This window comes from Ylistrum balloti, unplaced genomic scaffold (assembly GCF_031769215.1).
Source record: "Ylistrum balloti isolate Yb309-2 unplaced genomic scaffold, AGI_CSIRO_Ybal_v1 Utg370048, whole genome shotgun sequence".
In the NCBI taxonomy this organism is placed as follows: Eukaryota; Metazoa; Mollusca; class Bivalvia; order Pectinida; family Pectinidae; genus Ylistrum; species Ylistrum balloti.
Window position 1 is genome coordinate 387,704 of NW_026782102.1, and position 24,878 is coordinate 412,581.

Here is a 24,878-nt window from a genome sequence, read left to right on the forward strand (position 1 = left end):
GTAATCATTATTACAGATAAATAGGTGGCATGCTAGTAAATATGAAAAAAAAAATATGTGAACTAGTCCGGAACGGGTAGTCTGTCACTTGTATCGACAAACCTTTGTAATCTATACGATTTGTCTGTAGCATTTGTTGTAAGGTTACTCAAATCAAATCAATCTGATATTTTGGAACATTTTCTTCGGGGCAGTACGTAATGTCACCAAAATAAAAAGTAGCAGTCCTGACAACTCAATCTGACCGTGTCACGTTTGTCATTTGTCTGAAGATGTTGCCATCAAATAGTCTACTGGTTGTGTGATAAGAACTTCTATTCCATTAATAAATATGTTTTAGTTTCTAGGTAGAAACACTTGATTACGTAGGGATGAGTTGTATATACATGTTAATAAGCGTACAATCCTTAACGTCTTAATATAGCACACACGTCTCTATACCTGAACACTGACATACAGAAGCCGACAAATATTTACGTACTTACTCCTTGTCGAACACCTATTGTTGAAACCCACGAAAGCCTACATTGTTGTCGTCCTATTTACCTGTTTTGTTTGTTGGATTTTAAATATTTCAATGACAGAACAAACGAACGCGATATTCTATCTATTCTTGTCATATTTTGCTATTCTAAGCTACATTTTTGTGGTTTGTAACGTATCTCAATACTTGTATATATATATTTTATTATGCCTTTCTAAAAAAGATTGTCCTTAGTAAAATATAGTTCATTGTAACACTTTTATAACGTGGTAAAACTCCGGTCAATATTAGGTTATCATCTTTTTGTGCCTTTTTTGCAATAATCTAAAAATATTAAAATATTTTGAGTTTTTATTTCAATAAGAAGTAATACAGTGATCCGGTATATTTATTCCGGGTTTATTTGTACTTTTTTTTTTACTTCAGGAAATAAATCGTGTTTGTTTGTGCATCTACTGGTGATATTATCATACTTGGTCTCTATGAATACGATGATGACTGATGTATACTTGGTAGTAAGGAAACAGTGTGTGTATGATTCAGGGTTTGTACTTTGCCCCGATGTCGTCAGAAATACCGTGGTAGAATTTCCGCACGGACTTTAACCTACCAATTGTGAGTCTTGTGAATGGATATACTATTTAAATCACACCGTGCTACACGCGATTTCTGAATAATCTGTATGTGTCAGTTTAAACATCTGAATGACACGTTTGTAAGTATAGTTTGGTTCCAAATGACCCAGATCTTGTAATCTATTTGGATTTGTCCTTGTGAATTTTAGTTATTAGTAGAAAACAGAAAAAAATTATGTTTGTCTTACATGTGTAATTTGATCTTAAATGATTTTTCAATTCATAAGAAATTGTTTTTTAAGGGTTTTTTTTTTATTTCTTACATGAAATGAAAAAAAAACCTTATGATACTTTTTATCCAATTATTCCAAAAAGTTTATATTTTGACAGATTTTAAGAACAAAATGTGAAGGACAAAATTAAACGCAATTCATGACATTACGTCATTGTTTATATTATGACATCATAATTAATTTTTTGACCGGCGCAGCCATTGAAATACTCTCAAGAGACATGCACGCGAAATTGTTGACGCGGGCGAAATTTCTATATAACACGCGCATTATGTGATACATTGTTCTCTATTGAAGAGGTAGAACATCACATTCTTGTCAGATGCAACGTTATTGTTTTCCATTTAATATATGTTTGAAAACATTCTTATCACTTTTTTACTAACGTACAATATTCGGTGTGTTGTGGTACTTGACCATATCATACTTATAATATCATTCGATTTCTTAATATCCAATGCTTTATATTCCGTCATATGTTAATTATCTTTTATGTAGCTGTAGAAACTGGTTATCTGACCATTGATATTGAAGTATGATGCGAAAAAATGGAGTTTCCTTTTCAGTTCAGACGCTGTCTTTCGACTGTAACAAATCATTAACCTTAGGGGTGGTTCAGACAGTGTCTTACGACTGCAACAAATCATTAACATTAGGGGTGGTTCAGAAAGTGTCTTTCGGTTGTAACAAATAATTGATATCAGGGTTGGTTCAGACACTGTCTTACGACTGTAACAAATCATTGATTTCCGGGTTGGTTCAGACACTGTCTTACGACTGCAACAAATCATTGACATTAGGGGTGGTTCAGACAGTGTCTTTCGGTTGTAACAAATAATTGATATCAGGGTTGGTTCAGACACTGTCTTACGACTGTAACAAATCATTGACCTTAGGGATGGTTCAGACACTGTCTTACGGTTGTAACAAATCATTGACCTTAGGGATGGTTCAGACACTGTCTTACGACTGTAACAATAATTGATATCAGGGTTGGTTTAGACACTGTCTTACGACTGTAACAATAATTGATATCACGGTTGGTTCAGACACTGTCTTTCAACTGTAACAAATCATTGACCTTAGGGATGGTTCAGACACTGTCTTACGGTTGTAACAAATCATTGACCTTAGGGATGGTTCAGACACTGTCTTACGACTGTAACAATAATTGATATCAGGGTTGGTTCAGACACTGTCTTACGACTGTAACAATAATTGATATCAGGGTTGGTTCAGACACTGTCTTTCAACTGTAACAAATCATCGCCTTTAGCGATGGTTCAGACACTGTCTTACGACTGTAACAATAATTGATATCAGGGTTGGTTCAGACACTGTCTTACGACTGTAACAATAATTGATATCAGGGTTGGTTCAGACACTGTCTTACGACTGTAACAATAATTGATATCAGGGTTGGTTCAGACACTGTCTTTCAACTGTAACAAATCATCGCCTTTAGCGATGGTTCAGACACTGTCTTAGCGATGGTTCAGACACTGTCTTACGACTGTAACAATAATTGATATCACGGTTGGTTCAGACACTGTCTTACGGTTGTAATAAATCATTGACCTTAGGGATGGTTCAGACACTGTCTTACGACTGTAACAAATCATTGACCTTAGGGATGATTCAGACACTGTCTTACGACTGTAACAAATCATTGACATTAGGGTTGGTTCAGACACTGTCTTACGACTGTAACAAATCATTGACCTTAGGGATGATTCAGACACTGTCTTACGACTGTAACAAAAAATCGATATCCGGGATGGTTCAGACACTGTCTTACGACTGTAACAAATCATTGACCTTAGGGATGGTTCAGACACTGTCTTTCGACTGTAACAAAAAATCGATATCCGGGATGGTTCAGACACTGTCTTACGGTTGTAACAAATCATTAAATAAAATGACAATAAAATGTTGTATATGTTTCAATTTTAGTATGATATGTTCAGTGCTGTGTTTTTTTAAATGAATGACATTTTAATTAAAATTAGATGAGAAAAAACCCCTTTTTTATCATGAATTTATATATTTTGATATTGAAATAAAAAGGATGAGTATAAACATTTTGTATATTCTTTTACTGTGCTTTCTATTTCAATATTGCTGTTAAAGTGAGAATATTTATATTTTGGTGAAATGTTTGTGTAATGCATTTAAGTTAAAAAAATATACAAGATAGTATCAGAAATTCACCCTTATATACATATATCATGTAAACTATACTGATTTTAATGAAAGAGACTATACTTTTAGGACAATTGAAATCCATTGTTCTTAAACACACACCAGTTCCTTCTAGCCCACATTTTTTCCTGTAAAAATAGACAGTGGGCTAAGTGGGAATACAGGCAAATTTCTAGTTTCATAGTGTCAAATACCCACCCTTCATTCAAACATCTTCCTTGGTGATTTTGATAACTGTTCCAAGCTACGGACACATGCCAATAGGTAGATAGTTATCTAGCCGATATAACGTTGTGTTTATCTTATATATCTTTTTATCAACTTCAGATAAAAATAGCATTTGATATAGCGAACGAGTGTTCTACAGATATACTTAAAATGGGTTAAAACGACGCTTGATCTATAGTCGTATCTTTGGCAAACATACATCAGATAGTAATATTTGTTTTTATATTAATTGGGCCCGATTTTGAAGCACAAATATCAAAATGTCGATTTGCTATTGTATAAGTTTTCAGAGCAAAACATTGTGTAAAAACTGGCAATGGGGGCAGTTGGTTGGTTGGTGAAGTAGCCCTATAAATTAATACAAGTTGTTATTCTTTATTTGATAATTTCAGAATGTCATGCATATTCAAGATAGTTAAAAAGACACATAAGTGAATAGTAATATTTCAATGATGTAGAATTAGGTAGAGTAGAGTCAAACAATGAATTAAACTGCACCATACAGCTGTTCCGTCCTTCTACGACTCGCCAGTGATGCTAAGGACCTAAATTGTGAAGCCTAAGAGCCGACTGAGGAAAATCCAAGTGATCGAAAGAAAAGTCAAATTTAGTCGGGGAGATGCAGGAGCCCTATAATTAAATCAATTTCCTAATTTTCATATATCAGACAATTTCAGAACAACATCACGTACATGAATATATTCCATACTATGCCACTATTGGAATGAATTAAAACGTGGCATGCATATTTCGGCAAACTTCAGGGACTTTAAGCATTGCGTTATTTCAAATCATTTAACAGGTGTATTCAAGATAACAGCTAAGTCACTGGTATGATACGAAAATAAACTTTCATACTTGTGATAATTACTCGGTTTGGCGACTTTACAATATTTCGTTTTCACGGGTTTTCGTTTTATCGCTTTGGTGGATTTTCGTCTTTTCGCTATTTCGCTTTGACAAGTTTTCGTCATTTTGTTGTTTTGTTCTTCCGCACGGCGTCTTTTGGTTGGCAGAACAAGGATCAAACTATGTTGACCAGTCCTTGTTTTAGGTTACGCCATTTAAAAAGGATCGCGTATATACCTATATATAGGAGGACATCGCTTGTTCAACATTAATCTACCTGTAGTGCTTACAAATAAATGAGTACATCGCTATCGTGTACAGCACATGTGCCTACGGAGTAACACATGCATCATGTGTAACACAGGTGTATCAGTAATCATTGACAGTGTGTATCAGACGGATTAAAGATGAAGACGTCGATTTCATTGATAGCCGAGTTCTGCTTCTTCCGTGAGTATAACATTTGTTATCTGTTAAAATTATGATGTATACCTAATTTGTAGACATAGTATACTGTTTTTAAAGTTTTACGATCATTTCGGACATACATTATTGGCCAGAAATGTTACTGACAAACCACACACTGACCAGTTATAACTACTATGGTAGTGTGATATCATTGTCGGGTTCACTTTAACGATCTACAGCCTTCACTCTACGGTCATGACTCAGCTGTGAGCTCGCAATCCGTAATCTAAATATTTCTTCTATTGTGATGTTAGTTATTTTTTCTCTTGTAACAATACTTCGAACTATGACTTTTTGACCCTACAGGTATTAATGTTAATAAGTTTGATTTTGAGCTGAAGTTTATAATTTCTGTGTGTTATTTGATTGACATAAATGAAGCCTCGTTGTTATAGTTACTATAGACATTTTGACATTTATATATCGATCAATTTGATTTGTCTCCATCATCTCTTAAGTGTTATGGTTTAGGGTCACTGGCGAGTCCTTGAAGGACGAAACAGCTGTTGTAACATCATTGACGAGTTCTAGAATGACGAAACAGCTGTATGATGCAACATCACTGACGAGTCCAACAAGGACTAAACAGGTGTTATAAAATCATTGACGAGTCCTAGAAGGACGAAACAGTTGTGTGATCTAACATTATTGACGAGTCCTAGAAGGACGAGTTAGCTGTATGATTCAACATCACCGACGAATCCAACGAGGACTAAACAGCTGATCTAACATCATTGACGAGTCTTAGAAGGACGAAACAGCTGCAAGATTTAACATCTAATCCCACTAATCCCTTGACTATTGTGTCCACAGATTTAATTAACATCTGTATAGAGTTACAAATCTTCAGGACTTTGAAAGAGTTTTAAATTGAACTAAATAGTGTTCCAGATCTATCTTTTTTTTTACAGTATAAACTGGGGCTGGTCAGTAGGTTGGTAATGCGTAGATTTTGTACTGCCAGTACAAATGTTGATATTATCTAGTGAATGAAGACAGTATGTTTATATTGGCATAGCACAAGACATAATTGCCAACGCTTAAGGGGCAATGCTACAGCACGTTCTCGATCCAGCATCATGTATTATACAAACATTGTAAACGTTTGACCGGGCACTCGTGAAAATCTACTTATCACTCATGATCAGCGTAATACACATCACATATACCTTATCAATAAACATTGAATGCCAGAACAAAAGGACAAATTGATGACGAAAACGACCCAATGGAGGCTAAGAATTTACACCTAAATACCTCTAACTACCACCAGAATGAACCCACCTTTTTAAAAAAAATGTTAGAATGTTGTATTCCCAACATATTTCTGAATTCATGAAAGGAAAATAATTATTATAAAAATGTCCACTGTTAAATAAATCGTTCATTTCGTCTTTGATTTCAGGCCCCACTTGTATAAAACATCTCAACTTGAGATTTCCTCAAGTCGAGATTTTCCTCAGCTGATATCTCCTCGAAAACGGCTTGTATAAAATTTTCTCAAGGAACAGGAGGAAGTCATCGGCTAGGATGTCCTGAAATTCCTTGAAGAATTTTCATACGAGATATTTTCAAGGAGATATTAGCTGAGGAAAACATTGGCTTGATGGGCATGGGGAAATCTTAAATTAAGATGTTTTATACAAGTGGGGCCTGATTTTCTATAAAACAACCTTCCGAGACAATCACCGCTTGTTACTGGTCTACTGTCATACATTTAACAATTATTGTTGTATGATAAATGTTACATATATCAATGTAGCATTAAACAGTCCAGTCTACTTGTATTTAATGACCACATTACGACATTTGTCTCCGATGATCGTTAATTTTATCATCATTTCACTCTTCTACATCAGCCGCTTATCTCGATCTTTTCCCAAAATGAAATCAACTTGTTTTCCACCAAGATGTATGATAAGCATGGTGATTTCATTTTCCCTATCTTAACTTTTCCGTCTCTGGATGTGAAGAACCCGATATCCCCAACCTATCGTGTTTACATGTCGCAGTTGATTCGATATTTAAGGGCCTGTTCCCAGTATTACGATTTTCGTGCAAGAAAACGTCAACTGCCGGACTAACACATAACACAGGGTTTCATAAGATATAGGTTGATGAAAATTATGGGAGAGCTTTACGGTCGTCATAGTGATCTCAAACAGAAATAGTGCATTCTATATTATTCATATTTATGTTTTAAAGTCTCGAGACAATAACCAAGAAAGTTGCCGAACTTGTTATGTTTCCTTTTCCAACAAAGATGGAACACGGTACACATATATATTGAAAATCATTTTCAAACAACGAAATCAACACGATTTGAATTTCCTGTTGTGAATTTCTAAGTTCTGGATAGCAACCTCCTTGCATCTCCAACCTATGGCGTTTACATGTCGTAGTTGATGCGATATTCAAGGGTCTGTTACCAATATCACGATTTTGATGCAAGATGTCGTAAACTGACAGAAAAATTCATAACACACGGAAACCAAGAGAATCACGCTGATGAAAATAATGGGGAAGGTTAACTGTCTTCATAGTGATCTCATTGAACAAATATTCTGTTTCATTTTGTGATATGAAGCTTGACGTGTTTGTTGTTCGTTAGTTTGCCTGTTGATTCCTCTGTATACATTGTCCTTAAGAATTTGACATCACTTACTTAGATTGACCAAAATGTATATAGCGGATGTCGTCGATGAAGCAGAATACGCTTACTATTCCGGAACTGGAACCCGGACTTCTGGTCTGTGGACTTTTTCAGGAGTATCCGTGTTAATCTTTCTTTCGTTAATATGTTGCCCTATTTGTATTGAATGTGAGCTTGGATTATGATTTTTGTTGATATGTTGGTATTTAATTGTTGTTGTTTTGTTAATCAGAGCTTCACTTCTTTTCAATTTCTTCTCTACTTTTATTCCTTACATATATTGTAATAGGTAATGGGACATTTATATTCACGAAAAAAATGTGCAATACACAGTCAATTTAGGAGTCCTATTTCTTGAAACACACTATCAATATAAAAACGTATATATCCAACAATTTCCACCATCATTTTAAAATAATGCTATTGAGGTCATTATAAACGTTAGACCTGATAAATCGTCTTTAATCATGTTGATCATGCCGTATTCTCTGTTAGAAAAAGCAAGAAAAAACAACAACACGTGAACATTATTATAATTGAAACTCAAATTCCATAAAACAAGGATAAGATATGAACAAAGGAAAAATTCACACTGAAAAAAGTACAAGGAGAATAAGACCAGGTGTTCCGTAAGGAGGAAGCGTCTTCTGCTTCATCTTCGACATCCGCCATGTAAACCTCGATTTACATGGTGGATGTCGTCGAACTGTGAAAAGGTTTTCTCTAGGTTTATACCTGCTGTGCGCGTATGAACGTGTACCTAGATGGATTAGGTACTAATTATCACGAATGTCTTTGATTATATTGGTTATGCTTACTCAATATCTGAAAAAAATACATTCTGCTGGAGTATAATCACATGTAACTACGTTACTCATGAATCACGAAAGTAAACGATGAACATCCTAACACAGCGTGACAAATCTTATTTAAAATTAGCAACACATTTAAACATCAGCTTTTGTAGTTCTATTACGTAAAAATACCATAACCTCGCGACCCTAGTGCTCTATAGTGCCGTCACGTTAAAATACCATAGATAGGGTACGACAACCCCACATCCACATCATACCGACATTACATCCATTCTTACGATCGACTTAAATGAATGTAAATCAGATCTAATGAGTATTATCTATATAGACGTCAATTTGCCTCACTGAGGGGTCAGGGTCAGGACCCTTTATCGTCCATCAATGATAGTAATAGGAGGAATAGGGAGGGGGGGGGGCTCAGATTCCCACATGTATTCACCTTTTACTTGTAATTGGGTCAACAGTACCAGTGTTATATACTGTCGTCAGGTAAAATTTCTTCTGTGTAAATTTCTGCGGAAAACGGGAAAAGCTAATTAATGCTTAACAGACATTAAGCTTAATTTTACCGAGCAATATCAGTAGAAGGTGAAACAGGCATGTGTGACAGTACCAAGGGACGAAAATCCCTAAAAGTCTCAAGGTCTTTCATCGAGATAACTTATTTAATTTGGCGTAACGGACAACAACACACTCCTCGGGTTCAAGGCTAAGTCGTTCCCACTTTGAATGTGTCATAACTGATAAGTTATAAATAGGATTGTCAGTGCATTGAGGGAGTATGCTGCACTTTACCTTACATCCATACCGTTTGACCTCCGTGGCTAGTATTCAATGTACTTCTAATATCAAATGGTTCCCCGTCTAGTGTCGTACACTTTTTTCTTTTAGTATTATCAAATATAGATATATTCTCTGTCATGTGAGTGAAATATAGATATTCTCGGTATTCCATTTCATCTTATTTCACTTGTTTTTTCTTTCTTTTTAAAAACCGAACACAATAAAAAAAAATTGGAAAATGTCGATTACATTTTTAAATAAAACGCACCCGAATAATAGTGAGAAATATTAGATGTATTTCATCCGGTAATTAAAAATTTATGAAGTTACGTTTGACTTCAAGGAATATGTTTTACATTAAAAGACACTTCATGGAATATGGTTTACATTCAAAGACACTTCATGGAATGTATCTTACATATTTTCTCTTACACAAAACACAACATGAAGTCTACGGGAAAGACTATTATGTTTGTTATTTACAGAATCTACACAAGGGGTCGAGAGTAGGGAAATTCTAGTCATTAAAGAAAAAAAACTAGATAAAGGATAAAGTCAGTTTTCTTTCTTTTTTATTTAACAAAATGTAGATGAAGGGTTTTAACATCTTCCTCTTGTTTACAGGAATACATTCGTCATATGTACATCACAAAGATGCTTATTGTTGAATATAATAAAATCAATGATTTAATAGATTACTTTGGTAATCTTTGTCTTTAATACATAGATAAATACTCTCTCAAGGGCATGTAACATTAATCATCTAAGACTGATAGAAATGATTCGCGTACAAGACATTTTCATTTGCATTAAATACTCAAATGTCCCAAATTTTCAAAATTAAAATTATAAACATATTGAATTGAACACATTTAATATCAGTTTACTAAAAGTTTTTAAATACACTGTTGTACGCGTGTCGTAATTAGTTCGACATGTGTGACCACACGTGAATTACGTATAGATAAGTGGTGGCCTTCACGCGTTTACCTTGAACTGAAGGTATGCGCCACCTGTTTGATATCGCAGTTGGATCAGTTCAGAAGCACTTTTGAATAATCAAATATAACGAATACGGTATTTCAAAAAGATGCCATGAAAATTAGAACACCAGAGAAAATTTATCTTCGTTTTACGGATTCCATGAAACAATATCCTTTCTGTTTCTATAATAAAAACAAAACTTCCTGTTCTTTCTACCAACACAACTGAGTTTAAGATGTGTTATATTAAAACAAATTCATCTGATTTCCGAAAAGTATGAACTGCATTAGTCTATTTGTGAATCCAGTAAGGTAGAACACGATACTTAAACATATGTCTACATATTAACCAGTTGTAATCAATCCTTTTCGTTAATTTCATACTTTGCTTTTTTACTTTCGTTTCGGATATTACGGATCTCTATGGAACATTAAGAAGTCTTAAATGTCAGTTTAAACTAAATCAAATAATATGTTATTCTTCTAATAAAAAACGCAGAGCATGATTTCTCAGTGGTTATAAAAAAGTTTCATTTGTAAATATTGCAGATCTCTTCTAGCATAATCAGGAGATGTTTGTAGGTTGGAATCAATGGCGCTATAGTTGAAGCAGAAGACGCTCTAACTTCCGGAGCGACTGGATTTACTTTACCTTGTACCATTTTCACGGGTATAAATATGACTCTTTTGCTCATATTTTGCACTCGTATTTTAGATTTCAAATTTACCTCCGAGTTCTGTTAATATGTCGTTATTTTTTTTGTTGCTTTTACAAGACAGAGGAGTTAGAGCACACTTTTCAATTTTCAGAATTCAAAATAATAAAATGTCGAGTTTCATGATTTGCATGCGAAATGGAAAAAAAAACTTTCAGATACTTTTTATCATACGAAATAGTCTTATTTGTGGTAAACTTTAAGTCGTCTTGATTCTTTAAATATGGTCTTCATTATGATATCTTAACTAACTCAGCGGTTATATAATGTCTTTATTTTCAATGTGTTCGAATGGGCCGTATCATATAGGTATATAGGTTCGATTCTCTGTCGCTGTTATAGCACTTTCCTCTAATATGCGTTGACATAAAGGCTTTGGTAATCGAACGCGACCAAGTTAAAGTATCAAACAAAATTTAAATCTAAAAAAATATTTCTTAGCACTTATTAACAATCATTACTTTCACAAAAGTTTGTCTAAATTCTAACGTACTATCTGATATATTTGGCAGTACAGCCTTCTTGGTCTTTGAGAACCTGTTTTTTATTTTGATTTCGTATTTCGCTTTGCTTCTTACATCTATTTTCTTCCTCAGATATCTGATATACATTTCCTTATGTTACAGAATTGTGCTTGTGTCAGTTGAAGCATTATGTCCTGGAGGAAGGAGATTTGTTCCGTTTTTCCTGTGACGTCAGTGTTAACCCACTGCATTTGGTGTTTGATCCCGTGTTCTTTAGTGTCACAAAGGGTACAGTGATGACTGGAATAGCGATCAACACAGACGTTGACCAAGCGAGCGGGTTTCAACTTCATCACTTTACAGTGGGACCAGACAACAGTACCTATGTAATAGAAATATCAAAACGTGAGGTTTGATTTGTTTAATCATGTTTAAATACAACAAAGATGACAAATAATAACAAATAAGAAAAGGCCACCATTTTCTGTGCTACATCTCTGTTGATATAGATATAGAAATCGGACGTGACCTTGATAATATTATGTAATCCACAGTTGTGTCGCCAGTCCTGTATGCCATATAGATAAATATGAAATACCTGCGTGTATATTCTATATTTTGTGAGATGTATTTAAAAAAATCGAACGAAGTTCTTACCTGCAGTACACCTTAGCTGTCAGGAAATAATGGAGTATTTAGTCAGGTATTACATCAGGAATGATTCCCCTTCTCGACAATCTATCCTAAAATCAGCCAAGCGTGACAATGCCATTGTCTTTGTGACCTTCTTTTGTCCAAATCACGCGGCGTGACCACGATTTTGTAATAATTGTTTATGAATAATTTCAACGGATACTCTAAATTCAGCCACGTTAATTTTCAACGTTGGAATTTTGATTTCGCCCTTGACCCAGATGTTTTACCAAAATTAAGAGGGGTAGAGCAGTTGCGATGCTGATGGATGGTCATAACCAAACTGATGTCACGTGGCAGTTTTGCGTAACCCCGTGTATAATTAACCGTATCTATACACGTTTCCATGATACTGACCTAGTTTCCGATCGTCCCAAGAGCGTTCGCACGAGTGTAACGACCGCAAGACAAGACATGGTGATTCGATTGTCGCACCTGCATAACAGATTTAAGACTGATGTAGAGACTGCGTCGCATAACTTAGGCACTCAAGGCAGACCCATTAGTGCTCAAACTGCCAGGAACCACTTGCGTGCCGAGATAATCATTGCCCACTGACCTTATGTAGGGTCACCTTCTGTTATGGTTTGGGGAGGTATCACCCATGGAGTAAAATCCCCCTTAGTGGTCCTGGATCCAATCCTCAATGCCGTTCGATAAAGCGACCAAATCCTGCAACCAACTGTCCTTCCACTTCTCAGACGTCACAATATAATTTCCCAGCAAGCCAATGCTCGATCGCATATTGCCAGAGTCTGTCGTGATTTTCTCACGGTAAACAACATTCTGCCTTTGGAATGGCCCCCATATAGCCCCGACATGTCTCCCATTGAGCATCGCAGATGAACTGGACAGGCATGTTAGGAAACGTCAAAACCTCCAACTAACCGCGCCAACTTGATCCCTTAAGGCGAATTAATGTTTTCATGAATTAAATGCATAAGGGAATCCGTGCAAGGATTCGTGCAAGAGGTGCCCACACCAGGTACTGAAGTGTCGTTTTGTTTTTCGCGGGTATCCCACTTTGAGTAACTACTGACGACACGAGTGAAGCCACACATACTTTTCGTTGACAGTATTGCAAAGAGTAGACTTTTCCCTTCACATCGAAGAATTTTTTATACAAATTTCCAACAATATCATAGGATTTTGATTGCATAATTTACATGTGCGTTTCTTTTTATGTTGCGTAAATATTCCAGATATTGTGCTAAGGTTTCGAAGTGCATCACATGATTTAAATATATGAAAGATATAGCACACTACAACAGTTAAATGCTACAGTTTTGTCGTTTAGGGACTAAATCCGAAAAATAATGCTTTTTATATCCACAATGATAAACAACTTTTCGTGAATTAAATAGTGCCATGTAAACGCCAACGTTTCTGTGAATTTTCGTTTTATTCATTTATTTCCTATCATGCTTTATCCACATTGAGATCTAGCTCATAGGCATAAATTAATTTTATATATGTCACTTGTAAAGACTTAATTTAAATAATTAGGAATTCAAAACATGCCTGAGATTTCTATTGAGATCTTTCCGGTCTGACTACAATAACTACTTATGACTATTACATAGTTCTAATGCAAGATGAAACTACTGGACAGGTGATATCATTAGACTGTTCAAATTACAGGTGTAACACTGGCAGACTCAGGGAACTATACATGTGGATCAAAAGTAACATACCACAAAACAGAAACGCTCAAGGTTATGAAAGGTGAGTGTACCATCATATCGTAAAAATATCAGATTATTCAGGGTCAATGTCACCTTCAGGATAGGCAGAGTATGAAACATATCAGCACAGGAAATTATAGTTGGTGAAAGTATTGAAGGAAATGATGTGAAACATCCATTTGTCTTTTATATCATAATAGATTGTGTTAGTGAGTTCTTTAAAGATAGTGTGTTTGAAACACCACGTTTCGTGTTTTGTTGTACAACTGTATATAGTAATAAGTCTCATGAATATCAAAACGCCGACCGCACATTTTCAGCATTTTCTCTATACTACAGTTTTACAGCTAAACTTCTGAAAAAAAATTTCAAATTTAATCCGGAAAATTTATTGACTGTAGAACAATTGATCAAATATCCAACAAAAAATTACAATTAACACGCTTTCTTTTGTTTTACGAATAAAGAATAAGAATCAGACAAATGGAATATCACAAAAAATAGCCAAATGGACAATCATAGAAAACAGACAAATGGAATATCACAAAAATTAGCCAAATGGACAATCATAGAAAACAGACAAATGGAATATCACAAAAAATAGCCAAATGGACATTATTTAGACAATGGACTATCACAGACATTAGACAATGAACTATCACAGGAATTAGACAATGGGCTATCACAGGAATTAGACAATGGGCTATCACATGATTTAGACAATGGTATATCACAGAAATTAGACAATGGACTATCACAGGAATTAGAAAATGGTCTATCACAGGAATAAGATCAATGGTCTGTCACAGGAATAACACAATCGACTATCACAGACATTAGACAATGGACTATCACAGAAATTATACAATGGGCTATCACAGACGTTAGACAATGGACTATAACAGGAATTAGACAATGGAATATGGACTATCACAGGAATAACACAATCGACTATCACAGACATTAGACAATGGACTATCACAGAAATTATACAATGGGCTATCACAGACGTTAGACAATGGACTATAACAGGGATTAGACAAATGGACTATCACAGAAATTTGACAATGGAATATCACAGGAATTAGAAAATGGTGTATCAAAGGAATTAAACAACGGGCTATTACAAGATTTAAACAAACGATCATCACATTTTTTCTTGAAATTTACGACAATGGTAACAACTGTAGTCACTGACATTTGTAGTATATAAGAATGATAAATACCTTTATATAACACTGGTATTTGTCATTATATAACAATGACATTTGTCATATAACAATGCTATTTGCCTTTATACATAACATTGGTATTTGTCATTATACAAAACTGAATTTGTCATGATTTAACAATAACATTTGTCATATAACAATAACATGTGTCATTATATAACAATGGTATTTGTCATGATAAAACAATAATATCTGTCATTATATAACAATGACATTACCATAGTAAAAATGTCTTTATTGAACGAGCGTGTACCTATCCTAATCAACACGTAATATTCAGATGTCAGAAGATAGTGTAGGTAAATAATATACACGTATATTACACTGATAAAGAATCCATATCTCGCAACAGGATCCAAAGATGCGACCAGAACTAGGCGCCACACGTAGTCTGTATTCCTTTGTCATCTACCATGGTATATCGGATCGGCTATACTCAATAAAGCATCTGAGATCCTAGTTATTTCTTTTTTCCGATCCTACTGTTTCTTTGCTTTATTTTCAACTCTGTGTCTCTCTCGACAACCGTTCTTAAGTAACTGTCTGTCGCCGCGAGGATATTAAACCAATTTTGGAGAAATTTGGCATATCTTAAGGAAAATGCCTACCGATTAATTAATCAATGATACTGATTAATATTTTCATGATTCAGTCTTTTGAAGGAAATATTAACAGTGTAATTGTTATTACTTTAGGGTGACAACATCATTATTATTGCCAATTGAAAAGGAAACTTTTACAAGGATTAAGTTGCAGTTACTTGCGCTGGGCAGTCTGTGCTTCATTTAAGTACTTTCCACTACTAATGAGTATATTAAAGTACTAGACCTCTTCTCACAGATACGTAAATGTACTGATTTATAAACAAAAATACACATTGCTGATATGCTGCTAGATAACATTAACAGGACAGTAGATAAACGAATAGATTCAAGGTTAATTGGCCAAAATGAGGCTAGATTAGCTTGGAAAAAAATATCATCAGTCCACCATACACGTGCTCTACTCAAAAGCACAAACACACGTGTTTGACACATAAAATATAGTCTCGTGACAAATAGGGCCACGCCATGTAAACGAATGTAACATCTTGACCTATTTTTTCCGCATTTTACTTAATCATTATTTGTTGTAGTTTTATCCGTCATAAATTTCTCACAAGGATAATGTTACCCAAACACGTAATCTTTCCGTGCTTTTCCGTCATGCTTGAACTGTCGCATTTTTTTCCTTTTCAGACCAAATTTTCTGAACAATAAGCATTTTAACCATTCGAAGAGAACGCGGTCGTTCGAGTGTTGTTGATGAATGAGCTGTCATTTACTTCCAGCGAAAACATCCGTTTATCCAAGTTTAGATTATAACAAAAAGTACATACAGTCGAACATTCGTTATTTCGACTCGTCGAGACCATTGGGAAACTTTAGGTGAGCGCGAATGCTTTGTGTACCGACCGACGGAATTCAAATTAAACGGGGTCCTCGAGTTAAACGAGTTCGAGGTAACGATGTTTGACTGTACTTTTCACTTAAGGTCACGCTGATACTGCAGCTGTCATGTGATTATAACTGTTCTAGATATAATTAGTTTTAGCTTTATTTATAAACACGTTTCAATGTTTCAGGTGATGTCGGTCATACATCTCTAACACTACATAAACTTGATCGGGAGGTGATATCTGAAGCGGGAGTCACAGTGTACAGAGATTCAAATGCACCTGACCTTCCGTTACAGGAAGTTAACATCACATCTGGTACCTATAGACTAGTTTGTGCCACACAAAGACAAGATCTTAATATATCATACACTATTTTGATAAACGGCCTTAAAATTGCCCGCACATCAACTGTGGAAGTCGAGCTAAGCTCTGAAGACAGAAATGTAGCCTGTCGCGTGAGAACAACAGATAAATTCACAGACACCCACACCATCGGGTTTTCTACCAATGTTCGTAAGTGTCCCTTGATGTTAGATTTCCTGTTTCTAATAAATTAGTTTTAAGAACATGTACTTCACTGCATGTTCACTTGCACTTCCATACTTTACTGATGAAAGACATGCTATTCAAGTCAATTTTCCTTTTTTTCTATTACGCTGCCTCTTTGTCTTCTTGTTGATATTAACATCAAAGTCTTAGACAAGATACGACTCTGTTACGTTGTCTGATTTACATCTCTTGCTCTTTCTAAATGCAGCATACACAGAATAACTGTGTTTAATATCTAACGTCACCCGTACACAATACAATATCACGTTAGAAACTCAATCCTAAGAACAGTTATTCCTAGCTCGTATACAGACATGCAAAGGAACGAGAGGACAAAAGGACTTGCATATACCACCGTAGGACGATTGAGTAACTGATTCAATAACAAATATCTGTATTATTCGTTATAAAAACTGGATTTTTGTGACGGATTCGGTGTATTATCTTTTACAAGAGCGGACATGAATGGAATCGATTTTGTTGCTTTAGCATAGATACTTCGTCATGGATTCTAAATAGGTTAAATGTTGATATGTACTTTGTCATCCGATCAAGCATTTCTGCAACATACTTTCAACAAATCAGTTCACATATAAAAGTATGGTCATATGTTTAAAATGGTTGTAAATTATCAACTTTAGGTGATCTATAGCTTTAAACCTATTTTTACTGCTGCCAACCTCAGCATAACATGGTCTAGCAAGTAATAAAATTATTATATACAATATGAAATAACATGTCATTGTGGTAGTGAACAGTATGACGATGTAAGATTTCAAAGTTTCTCGAAGTTCCTTTGGTAAACCTACCACGGAGTTGCGTACGATGAGTTTGATTCTAATTGTTTATTTTCAACAGATTACGTTGTACATGATTTAATTGTGCAGATGAAGGCATTGTACCAACTGTATCGTGTCGGCCACATCAATGGGTAAAAGGACAGAGGGACCAGGTGGAATGCCGTGTGACGGGAGTTGACTGTAATGCCATATCACTCGATACCGATCCGTTTCCGACAGGGCAGAACAATGACGCCATGGTTTTATCGTGCCAGGTATACCATAGCAATTAATCCACATTGTTTTTGTATACAGTTGTAGTAAATTAATTGTTTTTTACATGCTAGTGCCGAACTTAACCTTTTTTTATTAGAGTGACATTTCAACTCTTTTGATCGCATTTGAGGACGGCCTCAGTATGCGTGTGAGGTGAGTGCAGAGTTGAGATATGTGGCCTTTTTTCTGAGAGGGGGAGGAGTGAGGCTGATAGTCATAGTGCGGCATGGCAGCAAACAATGAAGTGTTATTACACTAGAGTATACTAACGAAGACACTGAACAGGACTAGCTTACGACAATGGGCATACCAGTCTCGGGCCGGAGGTGGGGGTGGGGAGTGGGGGGCGGTGGGGGGAGGTTGAGGGGGGTGAGGGCAGAACTAAAATCGCTCCTCACATGGTCGACACTCAACTAAAGAATATAAATAAGGCATTGTCAAAGAAAACATAAGGCGTTAGAATGTAGAAATACCTAAAATTTAGTCGCCTCTTACGATCATGCAATAGAGAGAGCGGCTACCATAATTACATACCACCTTTAGTTTGTAGCTGTCGTTATTTCTTCAATGATTGTATAAAAGTGATAATTACCTTTTAATCGAATTCTGAATTAGATACAGTAAAGCAAATCAAAATACATAATCATCTGTTTCCATCATATGTTTTTGTTCAACCTGCTGTAGTACAAACAATCGATAACTTATATCGGAATAGTTTTAAAGCTAATCTACAATAGTAATGTGTTTGGTGAATCATCACTTAGTTATCTATATAGTTTAACTGATTACGTTATCATATTTGTAAACACGAAAGATGACATACATATTTGTGTTATGGATAGAAGCGTATTGTATTCTGAATTTTAAATCTACTGTTACGTGTAAAAACTTTACGCACATTACATGTTGCCGATAAATTGACAAACATCAAGAAAATACCAACATGGCAACCTTAATCATAACCAAAAATCTCAAATTCCATAATACTATGGCAAAATATGAACAAAAGACAGATTTAAACGGAGACACCTAAAACAGTACAAGGAGAATAAGGCCAGGTGGCCCGGAATATTAAGCGTCTTCTGCTTCATCGATGACACCTGCCATGTAACCTTTGGTCAATCCAAGTAAGAACAAGGTGTACAATAACGGATCTAACAGGCAAACTAACGAACGTTCAGATTCGCAAAGAAATAGAATAATTCTCAATGGCGACCATACAACTACCCCATAATTTTCATCAACATGCATCTTTTGAAACCTGGTGTTACAATTTTGTCTGTCAGTTGACGACTTCTTGCACGAAAATCGTGATAATGAGAACAGTCCCCTGAATATCGAATTAACAGTGACATGTAAATACAAAATATAAATATTGCTATCCAGAAATGAAAAAAATCACAATAAGCAAAATTAAATAACCGAAACATCCCACTTATTCAATTACGTTAAAGCAGTATCATCACCACAGCGTGTCTGTAAAGGGTAGTTATATAGCTCCGGAACAAAGACTATAAACAATGTATACATATAACTACATGGCATGTTAATGGAATAGAAGTATGTTTAACACATTCAGTAGAAGATTAACGAGAACAAGGCCATCTCTTACAGTTCCTGTACTTCCATGATTCTTAGTCTACGTTATTGTTCTAAATATTGTTTTTCTGTCACTTCACCAAAGTGTTTGTCCTGGAGGAAGTTATTTCTGTCTACATTACTGTTCAAGGAATCTGCCATTTAATTTTATTTTCTACTATTCTTCATTATCAAGTATGAATTTGGATCTAATATACAAATGTGGTCTATAAAAAGAACGAATCTTCATCTTAATGTTATGATCGAAAGATGTAAATATATGATATTTTAATCCATGTTCCACAGAAAAACCAGTCAACGGAGGAAATGACGAGTATTCTACAAGTATCACATGAAAACATTCCGGAGACATTCTTCATCAAAGTAAAGGGGCTTCTAGAAGACTTCCGGTTTGAAATCAAATCACGTAAGAATGTCTATAAAACCTTATGGTTATACAATGAACTTTTGTTCAATTCAGTTTAATACATTTGATTTAATTCTTTCAGTTCTGACGATAACCCACATCTTGGTAAAGAACATTTTTAAAATTGAGATGATTGCGATATATGTTGCGTGAAAAATACTTACCAAAGGCTTGCAAATACATTACTTATTGATCAATGGTAATGCAATGTTAATACAGTACATTACTATAGCGTTTTTTGTCATTGTGCTCAGTACTAAGAAACAATGCATGCAAATGTAAGTATAACACTGAACTGTTCAACGTTTATTTACACTAAAGAACAATTACAGCTAGCAATTAACGTTCTCACTAAGAATTATGTATCTTTTTCTTTATTGCAGACATACCACCCCGCTACACAGCTTTGACGAGTACTGCGGATAGCACGGGTTCTCAGTACAGTTTCGCCTTTAAAGCTATCGTCACGACATTGTTGATGCTTCCAATTGCTACAATTCTGGAGATGTTTCTAATATAAAAACAATGATTGGTCTTGGCTAACATTACCGGGACAGTTAAACTATATCCGCTGTAAAGTAAAGTGTTCCCGCTGTAATATTACTGCTGTCCTGTCCTATGAGATGGAAGCCAACCGGATCAAACATTATAAAATCGATTTGGTTACAAAACAATCACTTCAACGCGGGCTGGACAGGGGAAAACAGATTCGACGTAACTGATCTAAGGATGCTAAACGAAAAATCTTCATCTCCATTCAAATATCAGCAATGATCCTCATATCGATTTTCCCAAAATGCACCAGACAATAGTTTGATGACTTCCTGCATAGTTCCTGCATGGAAAGCTTTAATCAACGTATCGGACCTGATGAGGGCTTATTGGACAGTCATAATTGCCACCTCTTATCACAATCATTTTTGTAGTTAATGTTCGTTTTCGTAATACTTGTTGTTTAAAGATTATTACCTTGAATGTATAAAAGGAGTCGGATTTATCTCCCCTTTTCACAATGTACGAATTTATGGAAGAGAGGTAATTGATTTTCTCAATTTGTGAACTTGACGCTTTCAATACTACAGGATATTTCTTCATTGCTAATTTAGGTATTACTTCTCTGTGCTCGTGTATTTTATACTTGTTATACACAAATCAATTTCCATTTACGACAATAATGTTCAAGTTGGCAATGATTTCACCCGTTTGTCATGTTCCAGGTTATCATTTAGAGTTGTTTTCATTACCTATCAATTTCCATGTTGCTGTTATGTTTTTTTTTTATCTCTGAATGTATTATTTTTCCCTTTCCTTTGTGGATATTGCGTTGTTTGTTACCAAAACAACATAGCAATTGCAGCAATAGTATATCTCTGTTGATAATTTATTTAACTGATAAAAAGATAACATAAGAGTAAGGCAGATATGTTAGTCGACATGTAATCGTGAAGTATAACAGTTTGGTATAGTTTTCATACTGACTGTTAGAACATTTGTGAACAAATGACAGACACTTAGCATTATTTACATATAATTATTTTACTTGTCATATCTGTTTACTGTTTACGCAGAATTAGCCACCTGGACTATCTGTTCAGGCAAGGATGTGAAACATAACATATCACCTTACAAAGAGCTGTTATTTATGTGTGCATTCACAAGTTTGTAAATACAACTATTTAAATATAAATGGTATCATTTTCATTTTTTATGATGTACCATGTGATTAAATATATGTTACAAAACGTTCCGCTTACGCATTATTAACCCAACTAATGCCCAATATAACGAATTCATAATTACAGAATATCATTTTATTACTTTGGCGTTTTAAATAATACAGTGCATATCATGTGTATAATGTATTTTCCTTGCAGTAAACAATTATATGGCATTCATGCAGTCTTGATTAACTTCCTAATGATACTCAATACAACCACAGATAATTAAGGTAATTAACCAGGCCCCACTTGTACAAAACATCTCAACTTGAGATTTCCTCAAGTCGAGATTTTCCTCAACTGATATCTCCTCAAAAGTGGCTTGTATAAAATTTTCTCAAGGAACAGGAGGAAGGCATCGGCTAGGATGTTCTGAAATTCCTTGAGGAATTTTCATACAAGATATTTTCAAGGAGATATTAGCTGGAGAAAATCTGGGCTTGAGGAAATCTCAAGTTGAGATGTTTTATACAAGTGGGGCCAGATATCATAGTTTTTTCTTCATAAAAACAATATTTAAATATATATTGGATATATTTCTGGTGTTACCGTTGCATCGCACCATAAAATTTACATGATTTTATCCAATTATGATTTTTAATGGAAGCAATTTTATCTAGGATGGTTTCCATTTGGCCATTGCTCTGCGTTATACGTTGTATCGTTATGTCATTATTTCATTGTCTTGTAATTCATTTTAAAATATCATTTTTTTAAAATTTATAAGTATTATGAAATTTATACATAATGACTCTTCCGATGTAAATACAAACTTTCCATAGAAAGACCGTTATAGTCATACTACAATTGTTGTTTAATATCGTATCATTCGTTGATGCACCTTACAACGCTAACTCTCCATATTTATCTGTACAATGCACGCTCAATTCGTTTGCGTGGAAGTGTTAATTGTTATTACAGAAAATAGATATTTGTTATATCAATAAAATGTTAATCCATCTTGTCTGAATCTTTTGACAAATAGTCAATGTTTTATGATTTATGGACGCAAGTATAATTTTGAATAACATGCAGCCAAAGCAATGAAAAGGGCTTCAACAGAGCGGAACAACAGGAGGATATACAGGTGATCTTTTCACTTCTCTAGGATGTTAAGAGACACACAGGTGAATAGCAATAAGAAGGACACTAAGGAATAAGTTACAATAAAGCCAATCAAATAAAAATGCAACACACAGCTGTTTCGTTCTTCTACGACAAGTGAGGTGAACTTAGAAAGTGACTAAGGAAACCAGTTTTGTCTAAAAGAAGGTGGGGGAGATTTAGTTAAATTCATATCGAGCAAATATTGAATTATTTCAACAAACATCCGATACATGTGTATATTAAGTGCCGCTACAGTAGTCCAAATAAATAAAAAGGTCACGGAAAAACCTCGTGTAGTATTAAATTGATTATCTCATAATATCAAAAGCATACAAATGTAAATTACATCTTCTCCTCTCTAGGAAAATACATAAACAGACGACAATTGTTTTGTTCGGATTCTTCGAGTTGATCGAGCTTGCAATAGTAAGCTTTGTCAAGAAGGACAACTCGTATGATCCTGTAGACTTTTGTATCAGGGTTACGCATTGTATTCACGTTTACATTTAATATGCATGTGAAGATAGAATCAAATGAAATCCCTCGCAATTTGATAATAACTAGTGATAACAACAGCCCAACAAAAAAAATCAAACACGATTGTTAGAAACATCACCAGGTTTATCACACAGATTGATGAAATGTATAAATTTGGGGATTTAAATGTAAATAAGTATCCTCCAGAATGAATTCCGACATTTTCAGGCATTATTACAAGTACCGACGAAATGATTTATAATAAAAATCAAATGTTTCGATGTAAAATTTCACATTGTTTAGAAAGTACATGAAATGATGCTTTATAAGGACAATACTGAAGTACGGATGTGCCGGACAAAGACAGTAATTACTTTTGTGCTGTTGAAAATTAAAATAAGTAATCTATTATGATTCTAAATATTAGATATATGATGCTATGAACAATCAGATGACAAATGGCATTTAAAAGATGGTTGCGATAAAGACATATATTCTTTACAGTTAAAACAATTTTCTATTTTTGGTTTTTCTAAGATTAGTGTGATGTGCTTTATGTCTTTATATACAGTTTCTAGAACTTTATGACAAATCTAATGTGAAAATATTTTCATCCCAACGTGCAGTGATCTTATATTTTAATCAAAGTCCATAAGTTGTAGATATTAATGTGATTGTTCCAATACGATTTAGTGCTCAGATTTCGTCGCCACGTATTTAAAAAGACCATGTCGTTCTAACATGATAAATATATTAAGATGTACCAATTGAGTTATCACAAATGATATAAGATTACGTAGTCAAGTGTGAGATGAGTTCACCGAAGAAACGTGATAATCTAAATAGCATGATAACATTACAGGATGTGTCTGTAATAATACATGTTGTATTTGTTATTTCCACACTGAAGTTACCTTGTTTCTTCTATACTTTCTGCCTTACGCCTGCTGCGCTCGGTTATAGTGATTGTATGCACGTAAATAGTGTGCATTCATGAACTGTGCAAAGGTTTTGAAGGCCCACCTTGCTGAATATTGTATAGCAAATCAACCACTGGAACTACACACTTAAAAGAACGATTATGTTAAAAGATTTTTATAATGTTGTGTTTACCATATATACATTATAGCCGAAGAAATATTGCATTCGTCATCAGATTTCACAAAATATATGCAAGTTAGTCACATCGGGAGTTTGAAAACGAACGTGCGTAAAGTAAATAAACCTAGGAGTGTTGGTTACAAGGTTTCGGGCTCAAATATTATATACATTTTTCTTTGATCAAACAATTTGAAATTGGGATTTCAAATTTCAGGAAAAAAATCCCAATGTTTTAAGATATTACCTTCATCTCGATCAGGTCTAATTCAATAGGATTAACATCTACTGCATGATCCTCCGATCGT

At 34.7% G+C, this 24,878-nt stretch overlaps 1 protein-coding gene across 1 annotated transcript; it reads left to right on the forward strand.

Moving 5' to 3' along the window:
* Positions 1-5,004: 5,004 nt before the first annotated feature.
* Positions 5,005-20,690, forward strand: LOC132549199 (uncharacterized). The gene is made up of 7 exons (XM_060213115.1): positions 5,005-5,081; positions 11,676-11,918; positions 13,848-13,931; positions 16,748-17,074; positions 17,998-18,164; positions 20,050-20,170; positions 20,554-20,690. Exons 1-7 carry the CDS (start codon positions 5,039-5,041, stop codon positions 20,688-20,690), a joined length of 1,122 nt encoding a protein of 373 aa, XP_060069098.1. The 5' UTR covers positions 5,005-5,038.
* Positions 20,691-24,878: the final 4,188 nt, after the last annotated feature.